General features: G+C 38.1%; 3 protein-coding genes across 7 annotated transcripts; 1 reads left to right on the top strand and 2 right to left on the bottom strand.

Moving 5' to 3' along the window:
• Positions 1-5,154: 5,154 nt before the first annotated feature.
• LOC137722464 (alpha/beta-Hydrolases superfamily protein) lies at positions 5,155-9,564 on the top strand. 5 transcript variants are annotated; one of them, XM_068461468.2, is made up of 7 exons: positions 5,155-5,484; positions 5,817-6,226; positions 7,315-7,506; positions 7,641-7,880; positions 8,087-8,304; positions 8,556-8,804; positions 9,037-9,564. In XM_068461468.2, the coding sequence occupies exons 2-7, from the start codon at positions 5,821-5,823 to the stop codon at positions 9,277-9,279; spliced, it is 1,548 nt and encodes a 515-aa protein (XP_068317569.2). In that variant the 5' UTR covers positions 5,155-5,484; positions 5,817-5,820; the 3' UTR covers positions 9,280-9,564. The 5 variants fall into 5 exon arrangements, with proteins under 5 accessions (XP_068317569.2, XP_068317571.2, XP_088548686.1 ...); XM_068461470.2 differs by having other exon boundaries at positions 5,220-5,484; positions 5,797-6,226; XM_088692560.1 differs by having other exon boundaries at positions 5,268-5,484; positions 5,616-6,226.
• Positions 9,565-10,048: 484 nt separating this feature from the next.
• On the bottom strand, positions 10,049-12,435 carry LOC137723258 (Chaperone DnaJ-domain superfamily protein). The gene is made up of 3 exons (XM_068462414.2): positions 12,296-12,435; positions 11,527-11,705; positions 10,049-10,440 (listed from the first exon to the last, which is right to left on the bottom strand). Exons 1-3 carry the CDS (start codon positions 12,296-12,298, stop codon positions 10,284-10,286), a joined length of 339 nt encoding a protein of 112 aa, XP_068318515.2. The 5' UTR covers positions 12,299-12,435; the 3' UTR covers positions 10,049-10,283.
• Positions 12,436-13,364: 929 nt separating this feature from the next.
• On the bottom strand, positions 13,365-17,142 carry IQD1 (IQ-domain 1). The gene is made up of 6 exons (XM_068461543.2): positions 16,752-17,142; positions 16,047-16,141; positions 15,616-15,951; positions 15,265-15,486; positions 14,756-14,875; positions 13,365-14,432 (listed from the first exon to the last, which is right to left on the bottom strand). The coding sequence occupies exons 2-6, from the start codon at positions 16,113-16,115 to the stop codon at positions 13,737-13,739; spliced, it is 1,443 nt and encodes a 480-aa protein (XP_068317644.2). The 5' UTR covers positions 16,116-16,141; positions 16,752-17,142; the 3' UTR covers positions 13,365-13,736.
• Between the last annotated feature and the right edge of the window lie 6,247 nt (positions 17,143-23,389).

Here is a 23,389-nt window from a genome sequence, read left to right as displayed (position 1 = left end):
ATAATAAATGAAGAAATCTTTATGATAAAATATAATGATCAACCATAACCACATTTTATAATTTTATTCCCATTCGATAAATCATCATGACTTTAATAAATATTAAAATTTCCAACCACAATTATCATTGGCCAACATTTTAAAATTTCTAGCCTCACTTATCATTGTCAAAACAAGGATTTTGCCACCTTTTTCTTTTATCTCAATCAATGACTAATAGGTTGGAAAAGATTGTAATATACCTGGCCAATATACATCACATATTCTTATTACTTCAATAATTCATTCTCATAGCCCACACATGGAGCTTTTTTCCTGGAAACAATGAGTCTTTATGCCCATTCAATCACTTTTCCACATTCCATGGGTCATTTCGCCCAAATCCACATCCACGGGCTTCTTTTCCGCCCAAATCACACATCCACGGGCTTTTTCGCCCAAATCACACATTCACGGGCTTCTTTTTGCCCAAATCAACATTCCTCCCATTCCATGGGCTGTCATGCCCAAATTCAACATTTCCATAGTGCATAACATAATATCAATCCAATTCACTTCATTTCATGATGATTCACAATATCCATATTCCACATAACTTCCTCATTATTCAAAGAACTTTGAGAATAATGCAATATCAATGCAAACAATTATTCCTACTATTGGAATTTCATAATCACCATGGAAATTGCACCACTAACATAATGCAAATCATATAAGTATCTCACATATATATGTCACATGAATGCCACTTTATTCACAAAATTTTTAAAATCATGCAACCACATTTCATATCATAATTCACACCAACAATATCTCGAGACTCATGCATATTATAGAGCAGGATCATCTGCTCTGATACCATTTCGTAACGCCCCACCCCGAAATATCTATTTTCGGGAAATAATTACCATAGTAGGCCCAATTAAACTCTTGTTTAATTTACTACCATTAAACACTATTCTTAATTTAACATTCCTTAATGAGTCACGTAATCTCAACCAAAAACATCTTATCAAACGCATAAGATTTAGTTTCATCTTATTCATCAAATTTCTTTCCTTAAATCAACTACTCAACCAAAATGGAATTCTCGATTATTCAAGGTTGCATCTAACCCTGTTAGACTGCCTACGAACCCTTGAGCGGGATCAAGCCTTTTGTAGTTCACATTCGTTCTATTATATTCTAGTATCGGCCAAATTCCATTTTACCTTCCACAATCGAATCAAATTAAATGGTTATCAATTATGGATTCAAAACATCAAAATTTGCATGAAAAATGCAGTGTCGGCCCACTGGCCACGCGCCGCCATATGTGCCACTGCAGGTGGCGGTCGGTTGCTGGAAAATTTCACTATTTTTAAAAGTTTCCAAATTTTACAGGCAAGTAGAGTTCAATGAGAGGAACAACTTTTATACCTAGGCTGAAGTCCAATTCGGCCGAAAAAACACCTCAATTTGCCCTTAAACCCTCAGAAACCCTTGATTTGGGTGTTCTTGATTCGACTCCAAAACAACTCCAACGCCCTAACCAGTGCATGGGCTTTAATCCAGGCCTTAAGGGAAGTCTAATGGTGGTGGTAATTGGAGAAAAACATTTCAGGATTTGCGGAATTTACACACAAACCTGTTGCACCCACCGTGCAGGTTCCACTATTTTTTGAGGCCAAATTCCATCAAACTTGGGGTGGAATGGAAAGAGGGAAGTTCCTAAAGTGTTTCCCTGGTGGGTAGGTGGTTTGATTCGCCGCAAAAATTGACGGAAAGGCCCCGAGAAAGGGTTACATGGGTCGGGTCCAAAGGTTATGTAGGTCTGCCACCCCCACCCCACCCTTTTTTTTTTTTTTTTTTTTTTTTCTTCTTCTTCTTTTTCTTCCTCTCTCCTTTCCCCTCTTTTTCCTCTTTCTGATTTCTGATTGGTCCTCCCCCTTTTCTCCTTTTCTATTCTTTACTTTTCATCACAGCTGTCCATATCTCCTATTGCTTTCATCCCAGCCATAGACGTGGCACAACTCTTTGCTCCAGATTTTTTGGAGCCTTCTAAAATAAAGTAAAATTACCAAAATATCCCTGACTTTAAATGTTAATAACTTCTTCGTTATAACTTCGTTTCACGAATGGTTTGCGCCTACGTGTTCGTGAGATCGAATTCTATTCAAAAATATACATTGTGACCTCAAAAGGTTTATGGATTTTAAATAATTAATCTCCAAACTTCAAATTTCGTAACTAGTTTAATTTAAAACTAAATTCAAATAAATTAATATAAATTCTCGATTCTTTCCACATATTCATAATTATGAATATCCAATTCATATATTTAAATTTTTTCCCGTGTTATTACATTGAAGTTGTTGTAAAGGTGCCTAACTAACACAATGTCGACTTCACTTATTTGAGATAGAAACTTTATACCTATGAAATCACCACTTTGATTTTCATCAAGGTCAATCACTCGAAGGGAGGGATCCTTTGCATGCATGCTCCATCTCTAAAGACCAAGAACAACCTATGTAGGTTTTGGTTACACCTAGTCATCGCATCAGTAGGTTGCCTACGTACTCCGTTTCCAATGAACTGATAGCTGCCATGGTTGACCTTTAGAACTAAGATGAGTATGGATGATGTGCTAAAGTGTTGACCAAAACACTCTAGCAGCAAGGGAGGAGATGGTTTTGGTTGTGGTGGTGGTGATTTTCTCATTTCTACCTTTCTCTATTGCAAAGACTTAAGAGATAATACACTAACTTTTTATCCTTAGAGAGAATGCATGTAAGGACGAGTGGAAGACAACTCTTTTTTTTTTTTTTTAAGAAGGGAGTTTTAACAAAACACTTCCAATATTGTTCATTTTTAACAAAAATGATATTTTTACTCTAAAAAGTCACTCCTAGTATTATTCACTTACAACATATTCTTCTCATTTTGATTAAAACTTAAAGTTTTCAAATTTTTTTCATTAGTTTTCCTTTTTAAGAAAGAGTAGAGGACAACCTTTTACACATGCATGTGACAACTTGCATATGTGTAAAGAAGGCCTTAAACTTCTTGTGGAAGTTCCAACCTTTTCACTCTCATATGTGTAAAGAAGGCCTTAAACTTCTTGTGGAAGTTCCAACCTTTTCACTCTTTGTCCACACACCACCACGTAAAAGCAAGTTGCCTTTATCACCATTTTGTATGTTATTTTCCGTCCAAAAAGCGTGTTGGGCAATTTGAGCCACTAGTGCACTCTCAATTATCTTAACTTCAAACAAACTCAATGGGTTTGGGCCCCATGGACCCGGCACCCCCAAAAACTATTTCGAGGCTCATTTTAAACATATAATCATCGTAATAATTAATTAAATAATTTAATTAACAGCTATTTTCCTAAACTAATTAATCTAATTAGTTATTTCCATCACCATAATCCTAGATAGGATGTGTGATCTTTTAGGTTCTCGTTAACGAGGTTGTGAAATGAATTAGATTCAACTAATTCTTTTTTTGGACCTAAAAACTTATCTTTTAATTCACCTTTTTATAAAGATAATAATGTTCGTCTTCAAAGATCTTATAGATCATGAGAGATGCATATTCGCATGTCATGGTCCCCTAGTCAACGTACTAATTACGAGAGGATCTAGCTATTCCGTTGCAACTACAATACAATATGGTCATTCTCTAATATAATGCTATCAATCACATTGGTTAGGCTATTTCATGTCAAGCGCCTAAGTGATCAATTCAATATTCAACTCGATAAATTTGAAACTTCATTTCAAATCACAATGCTTTGGCCAAAGACTTTTGAATCTTGTCGATGAGCATTCTCCTTCAATTGTGAAGGTTCGAGATTCCTTGTTGTACATTCACTTGCCTCTATGATTAGGTAGCTTAATCCCAATAATTTAAAATTAAGAATCTAACTACAAGACAAATGTAACGCCTCAGGTTCAAGGACTAATTTGCATTATTGCAATGACTGAGGTCTTATTGACATGAGTATGTATCTAGTATACATACATAACATATAAAGACTTGATCACGTTACCTACACACTTGTCTTAGTGATTCTCGCTAATAGCTTGAGACTAACAATGAACACAATCAAGTAATGATTGTATTAAATATAGTGAAGTATTGTAGCCGGCCACGACCATTAGCACCAACATTAAAATCTAGGTGGTAAGTTTTCAAATGTTTTTCTTTGAGTGTCAAATGCATATCCCGCTACTTAGAACTACGGTTTGGTAGTATTCATCTTCACTTGTAAGTAAGGGATCTTAGATTCAATTCTCGCTAAAAACGAATTTGAACCACATTATTAAGATTAGCCACTCTCCCACCCCTTAGTGTGGATACTATTGTTTGTTAAAAAAAAAAAAAAAAAAAAAAAAAAAAAAAGGTAGACACCGCTAAAATTCCAGGGGGTCTATATGCAAATGGGTAATGATAGGAAATTAAATTTGTATACAAAATTTTGTAAACTAAATGATATGAAAGTTGATGATTGAATTATTATTTAAGCGTTGATAAACGTGCTCATTTATATTGGTGATTTGCAAATTTTGTTTACAAATTTTATATTCCCAACATTACCCTAGGCAAATTAATTCAAAGAATACATTTTTCATGATTTGATTCACGAAGGGCTATCCACTCTGTATACTCGCGTCCTTTCAGAAACCTCATCAAAATAAACACCGTTGGATGAAACTAAGGGCTGGTTTGGTATTATTGTGTTTTGAAAAAAAATTGTTTCTGTTGTGCTGTGAGAATAAGAAACTGTGAAATAAAACAGCAGAGTGTTTGGTAAACTTTTTTGTAAAAGTTCTTTTGAAAAAAAAAATCAGTATTATAGTGTTTAATAAAATTTTATGTAAAACATATGTGAAAAAAAATTGGTTTTTCGAAGCTAGATTTTGCAGCTTTGTTTTTTTAGCTTTTTTTCATCTAAAATTGTGAAAAAAAACTGAAGGTGATTGTTTACCAAATATAAAAAAATATTTGATAGCCACTTTTTTCAGAATACTAGGCTAAATAGTTTGAAAAACATAACATTGACCCGAACTAACGGTTAAGATCGAACAGAGCATAAAAGATTAAAAAGCACGTTCCCATGTCACATGGGCCCCCCTATGTGCACTGAAAACCGTCAATTCCAGGTTTGCCGGACACGCACCGCTCGAGCCGGTTGCCAGCCGTTAAAAGCGCCGCGTAGTAACTGATGACGTGGACATATCTCAACCGTCATTACCCGCTTCACACCAAAATGGGACCTCATCGACGGCTCTCGTCTTTGACTCTTCATCTTCAACCTCAAGCACCGAAAAGCTCTTTTCCGTATAAGTGCTTGCAGAAAACCAGCTATGGCGAAGGGCCGACGAGAACTGAACAAGTCAATTCCAATAAATAGTTGAATGATTGAGATCAGAATTTTCAGAGAAGCAACGGTTTCAGTGTTGGGGAAAGCAAAAGCTAAAACGCCGCTGAGCTGAGGTGAGCAGTAGAGAGGTGCTTTTGGCTTTTTCTTTTTGATGCATTGAGTATTTATAATTTCTTTTACTTTTTCTGTGTTGGTTTCGATTCGTTTTTTAATGGTGGTCGGTTCGGTTTTCTTCTTTTTTTAGCAAAATTAGGAATAAACAAACCAAGCTTGAATTTCACGCTTGGAAAGTTGCAGTTTTGACATCATTGCCTCTGCAACTCTCTCTCTCTCTCTCTCTCTCTCTTTCTGTATATAAGCACATGGCTTTTACTCTCCATTGAAGCTTCTCGATGATTCTGATCTCTCACTCTCACTCTCAGTAGACTGTGTTTTCAAATTTCAGCGAAATGTCGGAGGTGAGAGGATCGAGCTTGTGGCGGGACGAGCTGGCGAGTCTGGTGAGTGACTCGGGGATACGACTCTCGGCGGCCGATCCTATTGAGGTCTCCACGGCGTCGTTTGAGGCCGGTTTCGCCTCCGGCGGAGAATTGGAGCAATCGGAGAGCTTCAAGGACCAGATTAAAGGATTCGCGATCGCTTGGGGCGAAATACTTGTGGATTTGGCAAGAGGCTGTAAGGACATTGTGGAGCAGAACGTTCTGACTGAGGACTCGTACATTGTACGAAAGCTTCGGAAGCCCTGCGCCAAGGCGTGGGCGAAATTGAGATACTTGAATGAGTTTTTGCCGGAGGATCGCGATCCGGCTCACGCGTGGCCGGTGATATTCTTCGTGTTCATTCTTGCGCTTACAGGTATATTGTGTTGCGTTTGTTAAATGCTGAAAGTTTGTTGGATTGATTGTGATGACTAAACAAGGGATTTGTTACTCAGAAGACTATTAATTTACTGTTTAAGTGTTCTTTTGTGATGAATGTTTTTTATATGCTAAGGAATGTTTAGGGAGGCGCTACACTTCTGATCTACATACTTTTTTCGGATAAAGCTTTCTCAAATTTCACGTTATATTTTTGCTCCTGATGTTTTTGAGTTAGTGGCTCAAGTTTTGTTCTTTTGATACATCTTATTCAACCGTTGAACGATGAGCTCTTCTTGAGCTCGAGTCTATCCTCGCTTGATCATGGATCATGAGTGGCAACATTTTATAATATTTAGAGTAGTTGTCATGCAGTTAGCAGAAAGTTGATGCTTAAGATGGCATAATTAAACTTTGCATGAAACCTTACTTCGATTTTTTAGCCCGTGATGCTATCATAGGGTTGCCATTTTGCTTTCTTTAATCCGCAATGCATACTTGAAAGTTTTGCCTCTGTGCATGCTCTCAAGTCTCAATTGTTTCTAGGTGATGCAACTTTGCTCTGTTGCAAACTTGCATTACATTAAATCTTATGAGGAGTTAACGAGAAAGGTGCTCTGCGGTGCCTGGAGCCATGCTGCTATGTTTTGGAAATCCTCTGGATATGTTATGACTATATGAGTGGTGATATTAGGACTTAGGAAATCAACTTTGGTCTCATCTTTAACAGTCTGGCTATATTAGTCTGCTGATTGATGATAGATTTGGTGCAATGAGTAAATAAAAGAAAAAATTATCTGAATCAGTCCCAAACTGTTCATATGGGAGCAGTATAGGTCTTCACTTGAATTCCTTGATGGAGTGGTTACAATATTCTTATTTGGCCTTTTGTATGTATTAGAATTATGATTTCATTAATATACAACTGTCCTGTAAAAGTTGTTCTAGATTGGTCATCGTTTTTCTATGAACTAAGAAAGTTTTTTTACTAGGATCTCCAAAACGTGAATTTGATCGCACTATACATTTGTGTTCCTTCTTGATAGAAGCATGATATGATGTGTGTACATTTTTAAACATGTGCAGCTATGAATGTCAATACCAAGAATGACAGCTTGGTCCGATCAGTGAAGAAAATACAAATACATCCTCCTAGTGCTAGTCATGTACTACTTCCAGATGGGAGACGATTGGCCTATCAAGAACAAGGAGTCCCCGCAAAGAGCACTCGATTTTTACTGATTGCTCCACATTCTTTTCTTTCATCCCGACTTGCAGGTAAATAAATCACTTGTACTGCTAAATTATTTTAGACGGTTAGAATCTTGGAAGCCATAATATATGCTCTTGCTGATGATTATATGGACTTAATTCCCCTTTTTTTCCAATTTCTTTTTCTTTTTTCTCAAAAGGTATACCAGGAATAAAGATATCATTGCTTGAAGAGTTTGGTATCCGCTTGGTCACATATGATCTTCCTGGTTTTGGGGAGAGTGATCCTCATCCCAGCAGGAATCTTAACTCATCGGCATTGGATATGCTATACTTAGCCAACACGATTGGTGTTGATGAAAAGTTCTGGGTGCTGGGCCACTCAAGTGGAGCCATGCATGCTTGGGCTTCTCTCAGATACATTCCTGACAGAGTTGCAGGTATATTACTCGTTTCTGAAAATTTATGATCATGGTTTAGTTTCTATTTGGGTTCTGTAGATGCTGAACATAATTATATTTAATCCAAACCTTATTTTATGCTCACCCTTATATTCCCACCACTTTTTTTTTTTGGGTGAAGTTATATTCCCTTCTCTAAAGAGTTGAATAACTTCTTGTATTATGAATCTTGTGTAAACTTGCAGGCGCAGCCATGGTGGCCCCAATAATTAATCCCTATGAACCGGGCATGACTAAAGAGGAGATGAAAAAGACTTGGGAACCATGGGTTCTGCGAAGGAGATTGATGTTTTTTTTAGCTCGTAGATTTCCAACATTTCTCTCCTCTTTTTATCGCCGAAGCTTCCTATCAGGAAAACACAACAGAATTGATAAGTTGTTGTCTCTCTCACTGGGGAAGAAGGTGAGCTCATTGTCATCTATCTTGAAATAGTCTGCGAGGTTGCAAACTTTTTTCTTCCCCGCCGTCGGTTGCAGCTTTAAACAGATTTCTCTGTTTCTCATTTTCCTTAGGCATGATCATGCATGCCAATATGTTTTTGTGTTGATAATAAGGCTGCCTTGGATAGAGTAAAAATTTCGTATTTTTAGTCACTTTTTTAATATGTTCAGGTATGTTCATTGCAAGATGTCAACTTTCATACTCATGTGCAGGATGAAGTTCTAATTGAAGATCCAAAAATTGAGGAATATTTGCAAAGGGATATAGAGGAGTCGATCCGCCAAGGGAGTATCAAACCCTTTATAGAGGAAGCTGTCCTACAAGTATCACGGTGGGGTTTTAGTCTGGCAGATCTTCAGGCACGGAAACAGTGTCAACGAAGAGGATTTCTTGCTTGGCTCTCAAACAGTGAAGCAGAATGCATGCTGACTGGATTTCTAGGCCGGATACACATATGGCAGGTTGGTGCATATATTTTTATCTCGTATCGCTTAATTTCCCATCCAATGTTCACTGCTCTGGTGTTTCTACTATGAATCTTGTGGCATTTTACTTTTGTATGCCGTTGGTATTGCGGGAGTCAGTTACATCTTATGCTGAAATTCACAAGTGAGGACTTAGAACTACTATGAACAGTGCGACTTGGCCTGAGAATTTTGTTAATGACATTTAAGTCTAATGAATATTGTACAGGGGATGGATGATATGGTAATCCCACAATCAGTGACCGACTATATAGCACGGGTTTTGCCGGGATCTTACGTGCATAAGCTCCCAAATGAAGGCCACTTCTCGTACTTATACTTCTGTGATGAATGCCACAGACAGATCTTCACTACCCTTTTTGGAAGCCCTCAAGGTCCAGTAGTGGAAAAAGTGGATATAGATACAACGCCATCGAAAGGCAACTCAGAAGAGATATCAACGAATGCTTGATTCTCTCGCGACTTACACAGCGTTTCTGATAATCGCTTCTTATTACCTAGAATTCTAATGTAAATACCATAGAATAACCGTAGGATGCTCGTCGTCTCAGCGGAGCGTGAAGGTAAGAGTTTGAAAAGTTTCGGAGGATTAGCTCACATGCCATGCTCAATGTGTAGTTTTCAACAGTAAATGAGAGTAATTGAACTCACTCGATGCCACAACATCCACATGAACGAATGTAATGGACACATTGTTTTTGGAGTCTAAGCCAATTTTATGCGTGTTTTGGTGGCACTCGTCTCTTCCAACAGTGTCGATTCTCACAATCGATTTTTCTTCGGTGCCTACAAGCACATAGGGCAATTCAGTCTAAAAAATAAATTAACACTGATCATTGAAATTGATTCAGTGCCTGTGTCATGTAACGTCACTGGTCACTGATCACCGGTCACCCTTTCTATGGGAGCGTATCTCTACCACCATCTTAATTGTTATATTTGTCATGTAACGTCACTGGTCATCCCTTCCATGGGAGCATATCTCTCCCACCACATGCTAGAAGACGAGAAAGTATCCCAGAATTGCCAAAGGAAATATGGTTGTTTAGTCTTTCAATTACGAGGGGTTTATAGTGTTTTCCATAGCTTATTCCATATTAAATGGTTTGTTTAGAAAACAAAATAAAATTGACACAAGTGTGATAGCCTCACAGCAAAGAACACGTGTCCTATTGAGCAATTCCTCCTTTGTTTACTTAAGCGAAGCAAACTAGCAAAGATATCAGAAAAATGACTTCAATGCTTCAGAAATTTCATGAAATTGAACGCACAAGAGGTCCAATTAGGGTCCAACTACGGGATCCTCAAATTATAATTTCCCTGCTACAGTAACTGCCTCGTTCATATACACCGAAATTTTTTGATCCACAACAGGGATGACCCTCCTAAAACTCACTATGTGAAACCTTCGCCAAGAATGGGATCGGCTCAACGCAATAGGACAAGTCAATACAATCAAAAAGCAGAGCCGGTACCCTTGGTTCTTCCAAGCATCATTTCTTTAGCTTCGTTAATTTTGGATGCAAGGTAATGGCTACCCCCTGCGTCTGGATGGTTAGCAACCATCACCCTCCGATGAGCTTCCCGGATCTTGTCTGTAGGAGTAGTCTCCCTGAGAAAATAAAGAATATATATGTACATCAGGTCTAGCGGATGTATGCAAAAAGACATAAAACAGCACCCCAGAGCTTGCACTTTGTCCCGGTTTTACAGCTCGAGACTTGCTCTAATTGACCAGGACCGAGTGGGCACCGGTTCAGCCCATGTCAGGCGTAAAGATACGCAAGTTCGAAATTTTGATGAAAGAATGAACTTCCAAGCTCAATATCAAGACATGAAAAATTCACTAAAGTTGAACTCAAAACTAACATAGCTAATAGCTTAAGCTACTGAAAACCGATAATAGGAAACATGCTAGTATTGTAGAGATAACGTTCTGAGGGATGTCAGAAGCATGGCACAAGTTAAGCTTCCTGTCATTTATGCCAATAAAGAAATTTCTTGTGAAGAATCAAAGGACCTAGAACAGACAACCAATTTTGTGCTAGGCACCCACAAGCTTTCCAAAATTTTATTTGAGCAGAACCTAAAATCCATTGGATGCTAATAAGCTAATCTCAAGGCTCAAGTATACCTCGGGTTAAAAACCACCACTAAGGTTAAAAGATTAGTAACAGGACGAACATTTTGACACATATATGCCTATAGAAAAGAAAAAAAAAGTAACAAATTTCACAATTGTAAATAACTGAACTATGAAAAGAGGCTAAGGCCCAAGGTTCTGAAAGACGCGAGGAATACCAATAGGTACAATACAAAATACAAAGACCCGGTTTCCACAACTACAACTAGGGGAAGAACTGCTAGTTACATAGTGGGTTCTAAAAGAAAATAGGCTCCTTCAGACTTGCTTACGGCTTAACCAGTCCAACGATCAAATAATCCTAACCTCATCCATCTATTCCATTCTAGATATGTAAGGAAGTAGAGCTGCAATTGCTTGAAAAACTCCACACCCCAATAACAGACCCATAGGTGGGGAAACATTAGCAACGGAAACATTGCAAAGAAATTTTTGTCATCATCGCCACAAAGAACATTAAACACCTTTTCTAACATATAATATGTCACAATTTAGATTTCATGACTCAAACAGAACACAGTTTTATACATATTTCAAAAAGAGGCCAGGTGGTACCTCACTCCAAGTATGAGAGCGGCTTCCCTTTTGGTCATGGTAGACTGAAAACCACCCTCGTAGAATTTCCGCAGTCTAGCAGTAGGTGGTCTTGCTTTAAAAGCTTGCCAAGCCTGAATGCCATATCTGCCAGCATAAGCAGCAGCAGCCACAGCAACTCCTCCTATCAACGCCGTCACCTGTTGCAAATATTACATAAGCATCACCGGTAGCATGTGCAACATTGTTACGAGCAATAAAAAATTTATTTTGCAACTACGAGCGGTTAACTCTTCGCCGAACACTTATCAAAGTACATAGTTGTGAATTCAAACATAAAGGCTCAATCGGATACAGTCCTTCATTGTTGCAGTCCGAGTCACACAAAGCACAAAATTCCCTACTCCAATATGGACAGTACACGCGTAAATTCTAACGAATCAAAACGAAAAACGACAGGAAGTGTTGGATGATCGATGCCCAGGATACACAAAAATTAAAATTCTTAGAAATCGTCGTTCATTAGGCAATAACAAAGCAAATAATCTAAAAAAATTAACTTATTGTTCTAACTTAGACAAAAGATTCTAAATTTTTCGGGTCCTATAATTTTTCATCTGAATTTAGAACGGACGCTGACGATAAACCCTAAATTTAGAATCTTCCGCATAATCCCAATCTATAAAATTACTACCCTGTAACTCTTTGGAGAGAGAGAGAGAGAGAGAGAGAGAGAGAGAGCGCAAATATATCTAGGAGAAAGATTGAGCGTGTTGGAAAGAGGGCTCACCATTTCTGTAACTCTTTGGAGATCGAAGAAACAGTTCCGCCAGCCTCAGCCAAACTAGGGTTTATGGTCCTTTCGTTTAGGAATTGATTTCTTGCAACAAAAACAATGTTTGGTGGTTAAATAAACGTAATTGCAAACGAGAAGACCGCCGACAACAACAACCGAGTACTTGTAGAAGAAGCCAAAGGAAACCACTTGTTGTAAAAGGAAAGACTTTAGTTTTTTTATTTTATTTTGAAATCCAACTTATAAATTTTTTATTTTGAAATCTCTGTTTTACCTCATACAAAATTATTCAGAAAAATAAAAACGAAAAAAGTGACTTAGTATTACGATCTAGTGATATTTTAGATTCGATTCTCGTCAAATGTAAAATTGAACTACATCATTATGCCAAGTTAATTATAAAGCTTAGCTCACTTCCACACCTTTTTAGTGTAGATATTATCGTTTGTTAACAAAAAAAAAAAAATTGACTTGGATTTGTGTGCCGAGCGCCCCACTCGAACCTTGGTTATCCAATCTTGTCTTTCTGAGCGCTATCCCGACCATCTTTATGTCTCATTCAAGATTTCTACTGTTTACAGCAAGCCGCTGCATTAGACTTAGTTGTTTGGAAGAAATATGAGTTGCTCACAATTTTTTATGAGCCAAACCTATAAATGCTCAATCTTGAGTTGTTTCTTATTAAACCAAACATTAACTCGACTTGTTTCTTTTACCAGTTGAACTTCGTTGAGCCAAACCTAATGCATGCTCAAATTTTTTTCAAGTCGATTTATAACGCTACATGTAACCTTGGATTGTTAACTTTCCTCTTTATTTGATACAATACAAGACCAAAAATTCTCCCTTGTTAAAAATGGAAAATTGTTTTATCCAATGTTATAATGGCATAAACAAGTGGCAAAGCCGGAAATCAACGATCATTTTTTTATACTTTGAATGTTGTTTGATAATTATTTCATTTTCAATTTAGAGTTTAGTTTTCATTTTTTTTTTTAGAACTAAAAGTAATAACCGATTTAGGCAATTGAAAATAATAGAAAAGGGAACTGTCTATACCAAATAATGAAACAATAATCCATAAATTAAATACATATACATATATTTTATAATCACCAATCCGAGGAAACAAGAAATTCAAGAGAACACTATTAGTCTTCGTCTTCTAAGAATTGGGTTCTGACAATGGCAAGGACCCAGATAAGAGATGTAATTATATCAGATACAAATAAACAAATTTGAAAAAATAACAACAAATGCCCATAGCTTGCAGCATAAGCAAACTCCTGGGATTAATTTTACCCCACACCAACAACTTTTGAGGAAGTATTAATTAAGAAATCAAACAATTCACGGATGGAATAAACCTTTATTTCTTTCCCTTTTGGTCCATGAAACAGCTTTTCTTCCACTCTTCTTTCTGTGCTGGAAATAATTAGCTTTCGACTCCAATATCAGTCACTTTGTTTGCTGTAATTATACTGCTGTCAACCCTTGGTGGACCAGAATGCCGCCTTGGTTGAGCGGGGGAGGCTGGGAATGACAGCCGTTTCTTAGCTGACTCAGGCGGCAAGTCCTTCTCAGTGATCCCATTCTTCTCTGCTGGGCTCTGCAGCCTGGACTTGGCTCTTGCGGATTTAGTTGGTACCATGTAACTTGGAACTGCTGGAGAACTATCTAGGCTTTCGTCATCCCTCACAGAGGAGCCAGCAATGCTGTGCCTCCTAAACTGAGTTGATTGCACACTGACCATGCTTTTCGTGTCATCATCCGGGACCCTACTACCCCTTGGGCTTGCTGCTGGCTTTAATTTTCGAGCTACTTTCGAAGCTGGCCTAGGAGTTGAAGGGGACCGAAATCCAGGATGGCTTGGCTTTTCACTGGCTGTTGGGGATTGCTTGTCGGAATTGAGGAGGTAGCGGGCATAGGACTTGTTAATTTCTCCAGCAGAAATGCCGCGACTTGCACTCTTTACAGATGCATGCTCATCCTGCATGTCTTTATCTGTCATGCCACGACTCTCCCAAGGCCGGGCAGCCATCCACCTTTCCAACCAGCTCCAACCCCATGTGGGATTGCTTGGATCCATGAACATTGGGTTTACAGATTTTGTAGTATTCTTCCCATTTTTCTGTGGAGTGATACAGGGGTTAGACCCAGAACGAGGTGAATTCAAGATTCAGGAAAACTTAAAATTAAATCAGCGGCTGAAATTCTTTTGGTTTCATAAATGGTAACCACGTACCAAGCAGTTTATATTCACCATATGTAATTAGTTACATCTACAGGCTAACAAAACTCACTATAACTAATCAAATAGCATAGTGGTAACTAGTTGAATGTTCCCATGACTTTCATCATTACATCATAATTTAGCACAGGAGAGGAGAATGCATAAGCTATTCCTAATCCTTTCAATTCATTTATGTTATGTAATATAATAGATTAGAATACCTGATGAGAGAATGCATAAGCGAGTGCTCTTTCCCTTCTCATTGCTGCCTCGTGTTTGCTTAATAGGTTTGCTTCAACTTGCTCCTTTGACTGTATGCTATCATCCCATTCATCCCCAAGCTGTATCAATTTTCAAAATGAGTTAACAGTTGAGGTTCATCTGGATGAAAAGTTATCTCAATAAAACTCCAAATATATATCTGTTTGGGAATCTTTGCTTTGATTTCAACCTTTGTAATTGTCCCATTTGACTTGGCCGAGTCAACAATGCAATAATTCTAACTTGCATTTCTCACACCAGCATGAGAAAAAACTTTGAACCCGTACTTTTTAGTTTATTCACAAAGAAGCGTTTAGAAATTAGGTTCAAATGAAAACGTAGCCGGTATAACTTGTCTCCCAAACAGCTCATATGTTTAATTACCGTGAAAATGAAATGTTAAATCCAAAGGAGAACTTAGACTTTGCAATCTAAAAGATTATAACAAACAAAGAGTGATAAAACAGACCCGCAAAGTCTCAAGCTCTTTTGCATGTTTTAGTAGGAGTTGCCTTTGCAGAGCCTGATTCTCTTCTAACATCCTAATCCTCCTGGAACGTATCTGAGACTGCACACGAGATAGAGTCTGCATGCATCGGAGGGTATTTGTGGCTTGCCGTTTCACAACAGATCCCTCTATCAATGATTTCAGCCTAACAAGCCCTCTTAACGCCCTCAACGCCCTTCTTGCCTGGAAAATTTGGAATACAACTCAGGTTAATTCCAAAATATAAGGTTATATTTTAGCATCCATTTATAAACTTATGAACACTGCCATCAAGGATATCAAAGGCCAAAATATAAATTTCTAAAATCATACCAGGTATCCTCGAAATGCTGTTTGAATCTTGATTGCTGCCACTTCCTCCCTAGATTTTCCAGCATACTGAGTAGTTGTAGGGAATCTTACAACCTCTGCAAAAGCTTGAGTCGGAGGAGCCACGGAAACTGCAGCCTCAGCCACTGCGGTAGGGGTGACTGTGGTGGTGACTGGAACAGAGTAAGCATCATTGTTCTGCTCATTCTCCACATTGGTTAATTTCACCTCTTCTCGTGGTGGAAGAGGTGGCAATATAATGGACGGTTGATAAGAAGTAGATTCAAACTCCGGGTACTTTTCTTTCCCAAACCATTTCTTTTTTGATTTATCTGATCTCTGAAAAAAAAAAAAAGTTACAAAAAAAAAATCAAAGACTCGTAACGGAATATACAACTAAACACAACGTTAGCTGAATTCGAACATCTTCAAACCTCCTCTTTCTTCTTAGAATCAGGGCTCAGAGCTTTCTTTACTGAAGAAAACCAACCTTTCTTCCCCATCTCCTTAACATTCCTCGAACTAATCCCTGTGATGAACAAATCAAAGTTAACTTCCAAATTTCAATTGCATAAAAATTATGACTGCATCTGGTACATAATATCACAAATTGTACAAGGAGGCACATCCATAACAAAATCAGCATTTTTAATGATCAAATCGATTACCGAATAAATCCTGGGGGAGCAAAAAAGGAAAGAAAATCAGTTAATTAAGCTAGACAATGACTTTCCATGGCAGAATAGAAGTTTTTTTTTTTGCTAAATGTCAGTAAAATTCAAGCAATCAAAGATGAAAATTTATAAAAATTATCCAGTTCAACTAGCAACTGGGTAACTTCCAAATAAAAAAAAGGAAGACGACCCAGATGCCAAAATTGCCTATTTTTATCCAAAAAGGAAAATTCACAACAATTATCAAGTCCAACTAGCAACTGGGTTATCTTCCAAATCAAAATTAAACAACACCGACATGTTAAAAATTGCTTCTTTTATCCAAAATTAGTAACCCAAATGCCAACAATCCAAGAAATACAACGAAAAAAACAGCATTCAAAGCATCGCATCACATCACATGGTGAATTCCAAAAACAAAATCTACAATCGGGTCCAAATTAAAGGGCAAGTCAAAAGCATTACCCTGTAAGCAAAGCGGCAGATCTCAAATGGGAAGAGACTGGCCCTCCTCTTTCTCCTCCAACTATTTCCCCACCAACCAAAGAAAGTATTGCAACAAACTTGAAAGCGCAACAGCCAATAGGCCTCCACCGGCCCTCCTGTCTTTCACTTAAAGGGAAAATAAAGTCAGATCTTGACAAGGAAAATTTCAAGGATTGAGAAGCAGAATATCATATGAAGAAGACCAGCTGGGTTCTGCTCCTGTGGGTCCTACGTTTTGGGTCGGGCAAAGTGGGCCCCAATTATTTAAGAACGGACCAGATGCCATCTTTACCGTCACGGTAACAACTAAGGACCCTACCGGAGGTCAATTTATACCCCTGTCACCTAGCTCACTTCTCTCGCAAACAATATTTTACAACGTAATGGTCGGGTTTTTGTATAGTTTTGAATAAAATCACCAACATTGTCAAACATGAGAGAATGTTTGGTTAAAATTATCGAACCTTCGTTGTGTATATAAATGTAAGCATAATGTTGAGTACAGTAACAAGATCGTTCATAATCCAATATTGTAAAGTTCGTGAACTAAAATAAGCTAAAAATACATTAAGCATAAATTGCATGCATACATTTACGACGAATCTTCAAATTAACAAGGTTATGTGCATGATGGGATCTTAGGTGAACAGTAAGCTTAGAGAAAATATTTTTTCTCTAAGTAAAAAACTAATACGTTAATATGCAAACCGATTGTGTGGCGTAACTGTAAATAATTATCACCCGCGACAATATATTAAAACGAAAACTATTTCTCTTGATATGATCAATAGGGTAATGCGTATACGATGCAAGGAGAATGTTGTATATAATTAGTAAAGTTAGTTGAACTTTAATTTAATTAAACATGTCATATGCAATTGAATGTTTTTGTTTTTTATTATTTTGAACAAACGATATTATTTACACTAAGCCGTAGGAGAATAGGCTAAACCTCATAATGTGGTTCAAATTCGCATTTAACAAAAATCGAACCTAAAACTTTTCACTTACAAATAAAAAAAAAATACTAATAGATCGTAGTACTAAGCGAGTGAAGCGTTTAATTTTATCCAGTTGCGATTTTCATCAATTTTGATTGCTAACCTTTCACATTTGTTGTCACACAAGTAAAAATAGGAATTAAGATGAACGTACATATATACCAAATTGTGGTTGCACGGTGAATGTCAGATGAGTTTAAAACGTTCCCCCGAGTAGCTACGTGTTTAAAGCTCATAACTAACGTATTATTGAGGCAGGTTCAAGATTGGACCCCCAATCCATTTGCTTTTGATTTAATTAATTTGACTTAGAAATTGACCTGTTCGTTAGCAACCCAACATGCTCATCATGCTCTATAACGCGTTTAGGAAGACCATCCAAATGCCTTCCATGTCTACTTTCAAACGTAAGACGTATTTAAGCATAAACTCTCAGGACTCGTTTTAAAACAAGACTATTTCAATTAAGCTGAACTTCAACTCATGTTTTAGTTGACTTGTAGTGCGGTACAATATTATTTCTTTTTATTTTTAGGTGGGAGATTTTAAGTTTATCTTTCATGAACGACAAGTTTAATATCAATTTATTGTGTTAGCTTATTTTGTTGCTTATTACAAAACCAAGCTTATTTTGTTGCTTATTACAAAACTGTCTTTTATGTAAGATATTATTGTATATCAAATATTATAGTTGGCATTTAGTGTACAAGTAAAGATTGTTGATTCGACTCAGATGGTGGACTAGTGTCCGAACTCAAACACCAGTTCTCCCTCAAATCAACCACGTCGAAATTCCATCAAGGTTGGTCTGCCTAAATGTGGCTTGAACAAGTTAAATTGTATACATATTAGGTCATCTCCAACTGAAAACACTAAAATTAGCCTTGATCAGAAGTATAGTCGGTGGCGGAGCTAGAAATCGAGGTTAGGATGGGCCTTTAAGTTGGACTAGGATTCTCTCCATTCTTTTTTCTATCCCCTTCCATCCCCTCATCTCACACTCTCTATTTTAGCTTTCTTTTTCTATAAAAAAATTAATATAAGATGTTGATGTGACGTAACCGTAACCGTTCAAATAGAAGGGGAGGAAAAAAAGAGAGGGGAGAGAATCCTTCTCCCTTTAAGTTAAGTCATATTAAAAGAATTAAGCACAATATGAGTATAATGTGAGAAACTTTGGGGGTTGTATTGGCATGGATAATTATTTTGATACAAAGATATTTTACATTAAGAGTGAAAGATTGAGCTAAGCCACACTATGAGTAAGCTACAATAATTTACCATCGCACTCATCATAATTGTACTTAAAGTCCCATATTTATAAGTGGAGAAGAATATACGTAATACTAGTGACATTGTCATGAATAATTATAAACTAAAGAGAAATTATGAAGGTTTAGAGATTTCATGGTAGTATTACAAAAATGTAGCATAAACGCAGAACTAGTTGTTGAAAACGTCATGGCTTAAAACTACCACGGCAAAAACACATTATAGTAGACCTTATTTTATAATATTAAAAAATCTCAGCACCTTCATGCATTAAAATGGTGGCTTATTAAAGTCTTGTAAACCAACATACTAAGGGCTGATTTGGTATTGTCATGATTTGAAAAAAAGTTGTTTCTGCTGTGCTGTGAGAATAAGCAGCTGTGAAATAAAGCAGCAGAGTGTTCAGTAAACTTTTTTGTAAAAGTGCTTTTGAAAAAAAAAAAAAAAAGCAGTATTATAGTGTTTGGTAAACTTTTATGTAAAATAGATGTGAAAAAGGGCCGGTTTCTCAAAGCTAGGTTTTGCAGCTTCTTGTTTTTGGTTTTTTTTTCACCCAAAACTGTGAAAAAAAAGTTGAAGCTGAATGTTTACCAAACACAAAAACAGCTCCCAGTTTTTTTGATACCAACTTTTTTCAGAATCACCTTAGTACCAAACCAGCCTTAATGCTACAGTGGGAGCTGCAAAAAGGGCCTGGGCTTATCCAGGCTCTCGTGTGGCTTCGTCACTGGGTATAGTTCTGCAAAAAAATTATTTTTAAATGAAAAGTGTCAGGCAATATTGTGGATGCAAATTTTCACCGTCTTTTCATTTGACGAAAATGCACCTGCAATGGGGTGGCTTTGACCGAAGAATCACAGACGCTAAAGTTTGAATTCTGAAAAGAATGTGTTTAGGAGTTTGTGGGTAGCAAATGACTTAACTTTTTGGTGGGATAATAGGGCTATTTATAGGGGAGTAGCCGGCTCTTTTTGGAGAATGGTGACCGGCCATATATGGTAAAATTGTGTGAATAATTACAAGATATTATGTGAAATAATATCTTGCAATTAACACGACAATTAATCCTAAATTAAATATGAAAATTAGGAGTTACCTTTTGAATAAGGATTTGATGAGGAGCGATGGGAGGGACTTGAATAAATACTATTTTGATCACCTTTGACTCTTCCTTAATTAAGCCATTATTGTCCGTTGCATGCGCGTGAGAATCCCGGTGTGCCTCTAGGGTGATTTTGTCATTCTGACCCAAAGTCCACGTGCCACCTTCCTAATTTTCTTGATTATTTTTTGCTCCACAAATGCCCCTACATGTGTTGGGCTACTTGCAGGAAAGGGCATCAGGTGTAGAGATCTTCCCTTGCTTTAGGAAGCATAAGATTGTTTCTTATTTTGATGTAGATTCCCACATTAATTGGAAATTAGATCCTTCTAGGAAAGGGAAACAAATTACTTCCAAAGTCTATTTAAGTTTACCTTAAGTATATGATTAAATCAACTCTAAAAAACAATTTATTCTACCCTACAAGAGAGAGAAAGCTCGAGGATATTTGTTCCCCCTCCCCTAACAATCTTCTACACTTGCCCATGCAAAGGACTGTCTTTTGTTGCTTTCTTCGTCTTCACGCTACAGCAAGGTAAGGAAAAATTAATTTTCCTTGTCTTCTTAATTTTTGGGAGCCTCGGGGCTTGAAATTTGGCTCGACGAGGATCGATGGTGTGTGGAAAAATGGTTAGGGAGGCCATGACATTGCTGCTGCTGTGGGTGGCTACTGTCGGCTTGGTGTGACAACAGCTCGGCATGGCCCAATGTCTGGGTGCAGCGGCTTGAGCCACCGAGACGAGCTAGGGCTCGGCTTGGATTATGTTGGCATAGGCTAGGGGCCACTTGGCTTAGGCTAAGGCTTTTAGGTGCTAAGGCATAAGGTTCAAGCCGTTGGGCTCGGGCCCATGCAATTGGGCTGGTCCGCATGAGAGATGAGAAAGAGATGGAGGCGTGGAGGCCCCAACCCCCCCTTCAATTGGGTTGGGTCATTCAGAGATTCCCTTGAAGCATATAGGCATGCCATTCCGTCTGGGATGCATGTGAAACATATCAACGAGGGTAGCAGTCGTGAGCCATGTAGTGGGGCTCAGAGAGCTATCAAGTTTCACCCATACTACTTCGTGTTAGGATTTACTTTTCTCATGCCGTGTTTTCCTAAGAAGTGCTTTGCTCCATGAAGTGTTCCCCCGCTCAATGTTCTCCAAATGTGCTCCCATATGATGGTGAGATTCCTCAATCTAAGCTAATTCTTTGACTTGGATCTGATCGTCAACGAATTCTAGTACTTCTTTGACATAGGCCATATTGATGGAGTTGGGCAGCTGCGATGCCACCATAGGCTCTATGATTATTCGAGCAAGAGAGATCATGACTAGGCCAAGGAGACTTTGGAGATAAGTGAAGAGTGAGAGTCTGATTCTTCCCCTGAGCTGTGTGTTCCAACGATTTTCATCACTGGTAAGTAAACCGCTTAGTCTCTAGGTTGATTTGTGCTTTTGGTAATCTGCTGTCTGATTTGTTGATTATCCTCCTCTATTTATGTAGATTCAACTCAATTCCCAAGACTTCTTCATATATGAAGAAGGTGCATGTTGCTTTAGGTATCCTTGCTGAGTATCATGAATGGTGTTGGCTGATTAGTCCTCTTCGCCGAGAGAAATGTGGGTTGCCCCTGCTAGATTTGAGCCGGTGACGTCTGCCATGCCGAAGACAACTAGTATGATTACTGATAAGATTGCTTGGTGTGGAGATTCTATCGTACCCTCAGTGCCGAAGTCTGTGCTAAGACGTCCGTTAAAAGCTAAGTCTGGTTCACCTTTGGAAATGCTTACTACTATGAAGAGCGATAAGGTGGACTCTGCTGCTAAAGTGGCATCAAGGCCTATTCATTTTGCTGCTAAGACTGGTTCACCTGTTGAGAAAGAGAAGACTACTCATGTGGGCAGATATGAGAAATCCACCAAGCCTGTTTCTGGAGAAGCTGCTGAGATTTGTGTGTTTTTTAAGCTAGCTCTGCTTGAAGACATGGACGCATATGCCAAGCTTGTTAATGGCGTTAGATGGGTTGTTTCCCGAAGTTCATTTGCAAAGCATACGGCCTAATATAGAAAGACTGCTCTACTTGCCTTAATGCAGAAAACGGCGATTCTGGCAGCCAAGTTTATGCTCATTGACCAAAAGGATACTAAGGCTGCCAAGGAGATGGCAACGATTATGGAAACTGATGCTTATTCTTCTGCCGAGAAGATCAAGAGATTGGAGTCTGAGCTCGTCACTTTGAAGATGCCAAATATCTATGCCCCCACTTCTTTGTAGCTTAAGACCGCTCACCAAGAGATCGTTGACTTGAAGATTAGGCTTGACGCGATCCTCATTAAGTATGAAAATGCAGAGAACGAGATTGGCTATTACATACCTCAGGTTTAAGATCTTGAGCGTGCTATTTCTGAGTTTCGTTCTGCTGCTTATGTAAAGGATGAGGAGTTATTTGCTGCTTATAATCAAGTAATCCACTTCAAGAAAGTCGTTGATAGGTTTGAACCCCAAGTGTTAGAACTCTAAGGAACATTGAAGATCAACGAAAATCTGAAGAAATAAGTGGATGAGCTGCAGTGCGTCAGTATTGGTCTGCTTGAGGAGAACAAGCAGCTGAAGGTGAGAATGCTGGACTTGAGGCTTTGCTTGTTTAGAGTCAGGCCAATTTCTACAAGCTGGGTTATGTAGATCATCTCTTTGGTAAGCCGTCTAACTTTGAATTTCCTGGGAAAGACTTCGAGACCTTCTATATTTCTCTGGAAGACTTACTTGCCTTTAGTTTTGAGGCTTCCATTAGTTAAGTAGTCTGAGAAGTTGGTGTTTAGGTTGGGGCAGTCGGGGGCAAAGCGCTGGAGATGCCGCTGCTATGAGTGTTACGGCTGCTGAAGGTGTGGTGACCGAGTAGTCATAGGATGTCCATGCTGCTGAAGCGTAATCTTCTAGGTAGCCTTTAGGATTTTCTTTCTTTTCCTAGTTGCTTTTTTACTTTGCTTGAACTTTATCGCCTTTGTTATTTATTTATCAATTTTGGTAGAAAATTTAATAAACTTGTTTCCTTTGCCTTTCTTCATCTTCGCTTCTTTTGTTTACGCCCAACCTTTGACTTTTAGACCATCGGCAGGCATGCTGCTTTTCTATAAGCAGACAAGCCTACGTAGCTTATTCAGCCGTAGGTGTCGGTGTATAACTTTTACAAAGTTGTTAGCCATAGGGTAGGCAGCCAAACACCTTACTTACAGAAGTAGACAAGTTCGCGTGACCAC

The sequence above is a fragment of the Pyrus communis genome, chromosome 4 (genome assembly GCF_041283825.1).
Source record: "Pyrus communis isolate YQ-2024b chromosome 4, ASM4128382v1, whole genome shotgun sequence".
In the NCBI taxonomy this organism is placed as follows: Eukaryota; Viridiplantae; Streptophyta; class Magnoliopsida; order Rosales; family Rosaceae; genus Pyrus; species Pyrus communis.
Note: the sequence above shows the minus strand (reverse complement) of the source record. Positions and strands in the feature narration are given on the sequence as shown.

Bases quoted from the DNA above. Each gene is read 5' to 3' on its own strand.
- LOC137722464 (XM_068461468.2), top strand. From the start codon at position 5,821: ATGTCGGAGGTGAGAGGATCGAGCTTGTGGCGGGACGAGCTGGCGAGT. The intron at 7,507-7,640 runs GTAAATAAATCA...TTTTCTCAAAAG, and splicing joins TCTTTCATCCCGACTTGCAG to GTATACCAGGAATAAAGATA. The intron at 8,805-9,036 runs GTTGGTGCATAT...AATATTGTACAG, and splicing joins GCCGGATACACATATGGCAG to GGGATGGATGATATGGTAAT.
- LOC137723258 (XM_068462414.2), bottom strand. The intron at 10,441-11,526 runs GTACCACCTGGC...TTATTTTCTCAG, and splicing joins GCTCTCATACTTGGAGTGAG to GGAGACTACTCCTACAGACA.
- IQD1 (XM_068461543.2), bottom strand. From the start codon at position 16,115: ATGGGGAAGAAAGGTTGGTTTTCTTCAGTAAAGAAAGCTCTGAGCCCT. The intron at 15,952-16,046 runs GTTTGAAGATGT...TTTTTTTTTCAG, and splicing joins ATTCTAAGAAGAAAGAGGAG to AGATCAGATAAATCAAAAAA. The intron at 14,433-14,755 runs GTATTCTAATCT...ATCACTCCACAG, and splicing joins CTTATGCATTCTCTCATCAG to AAAAATGGGAAGAATACTAC.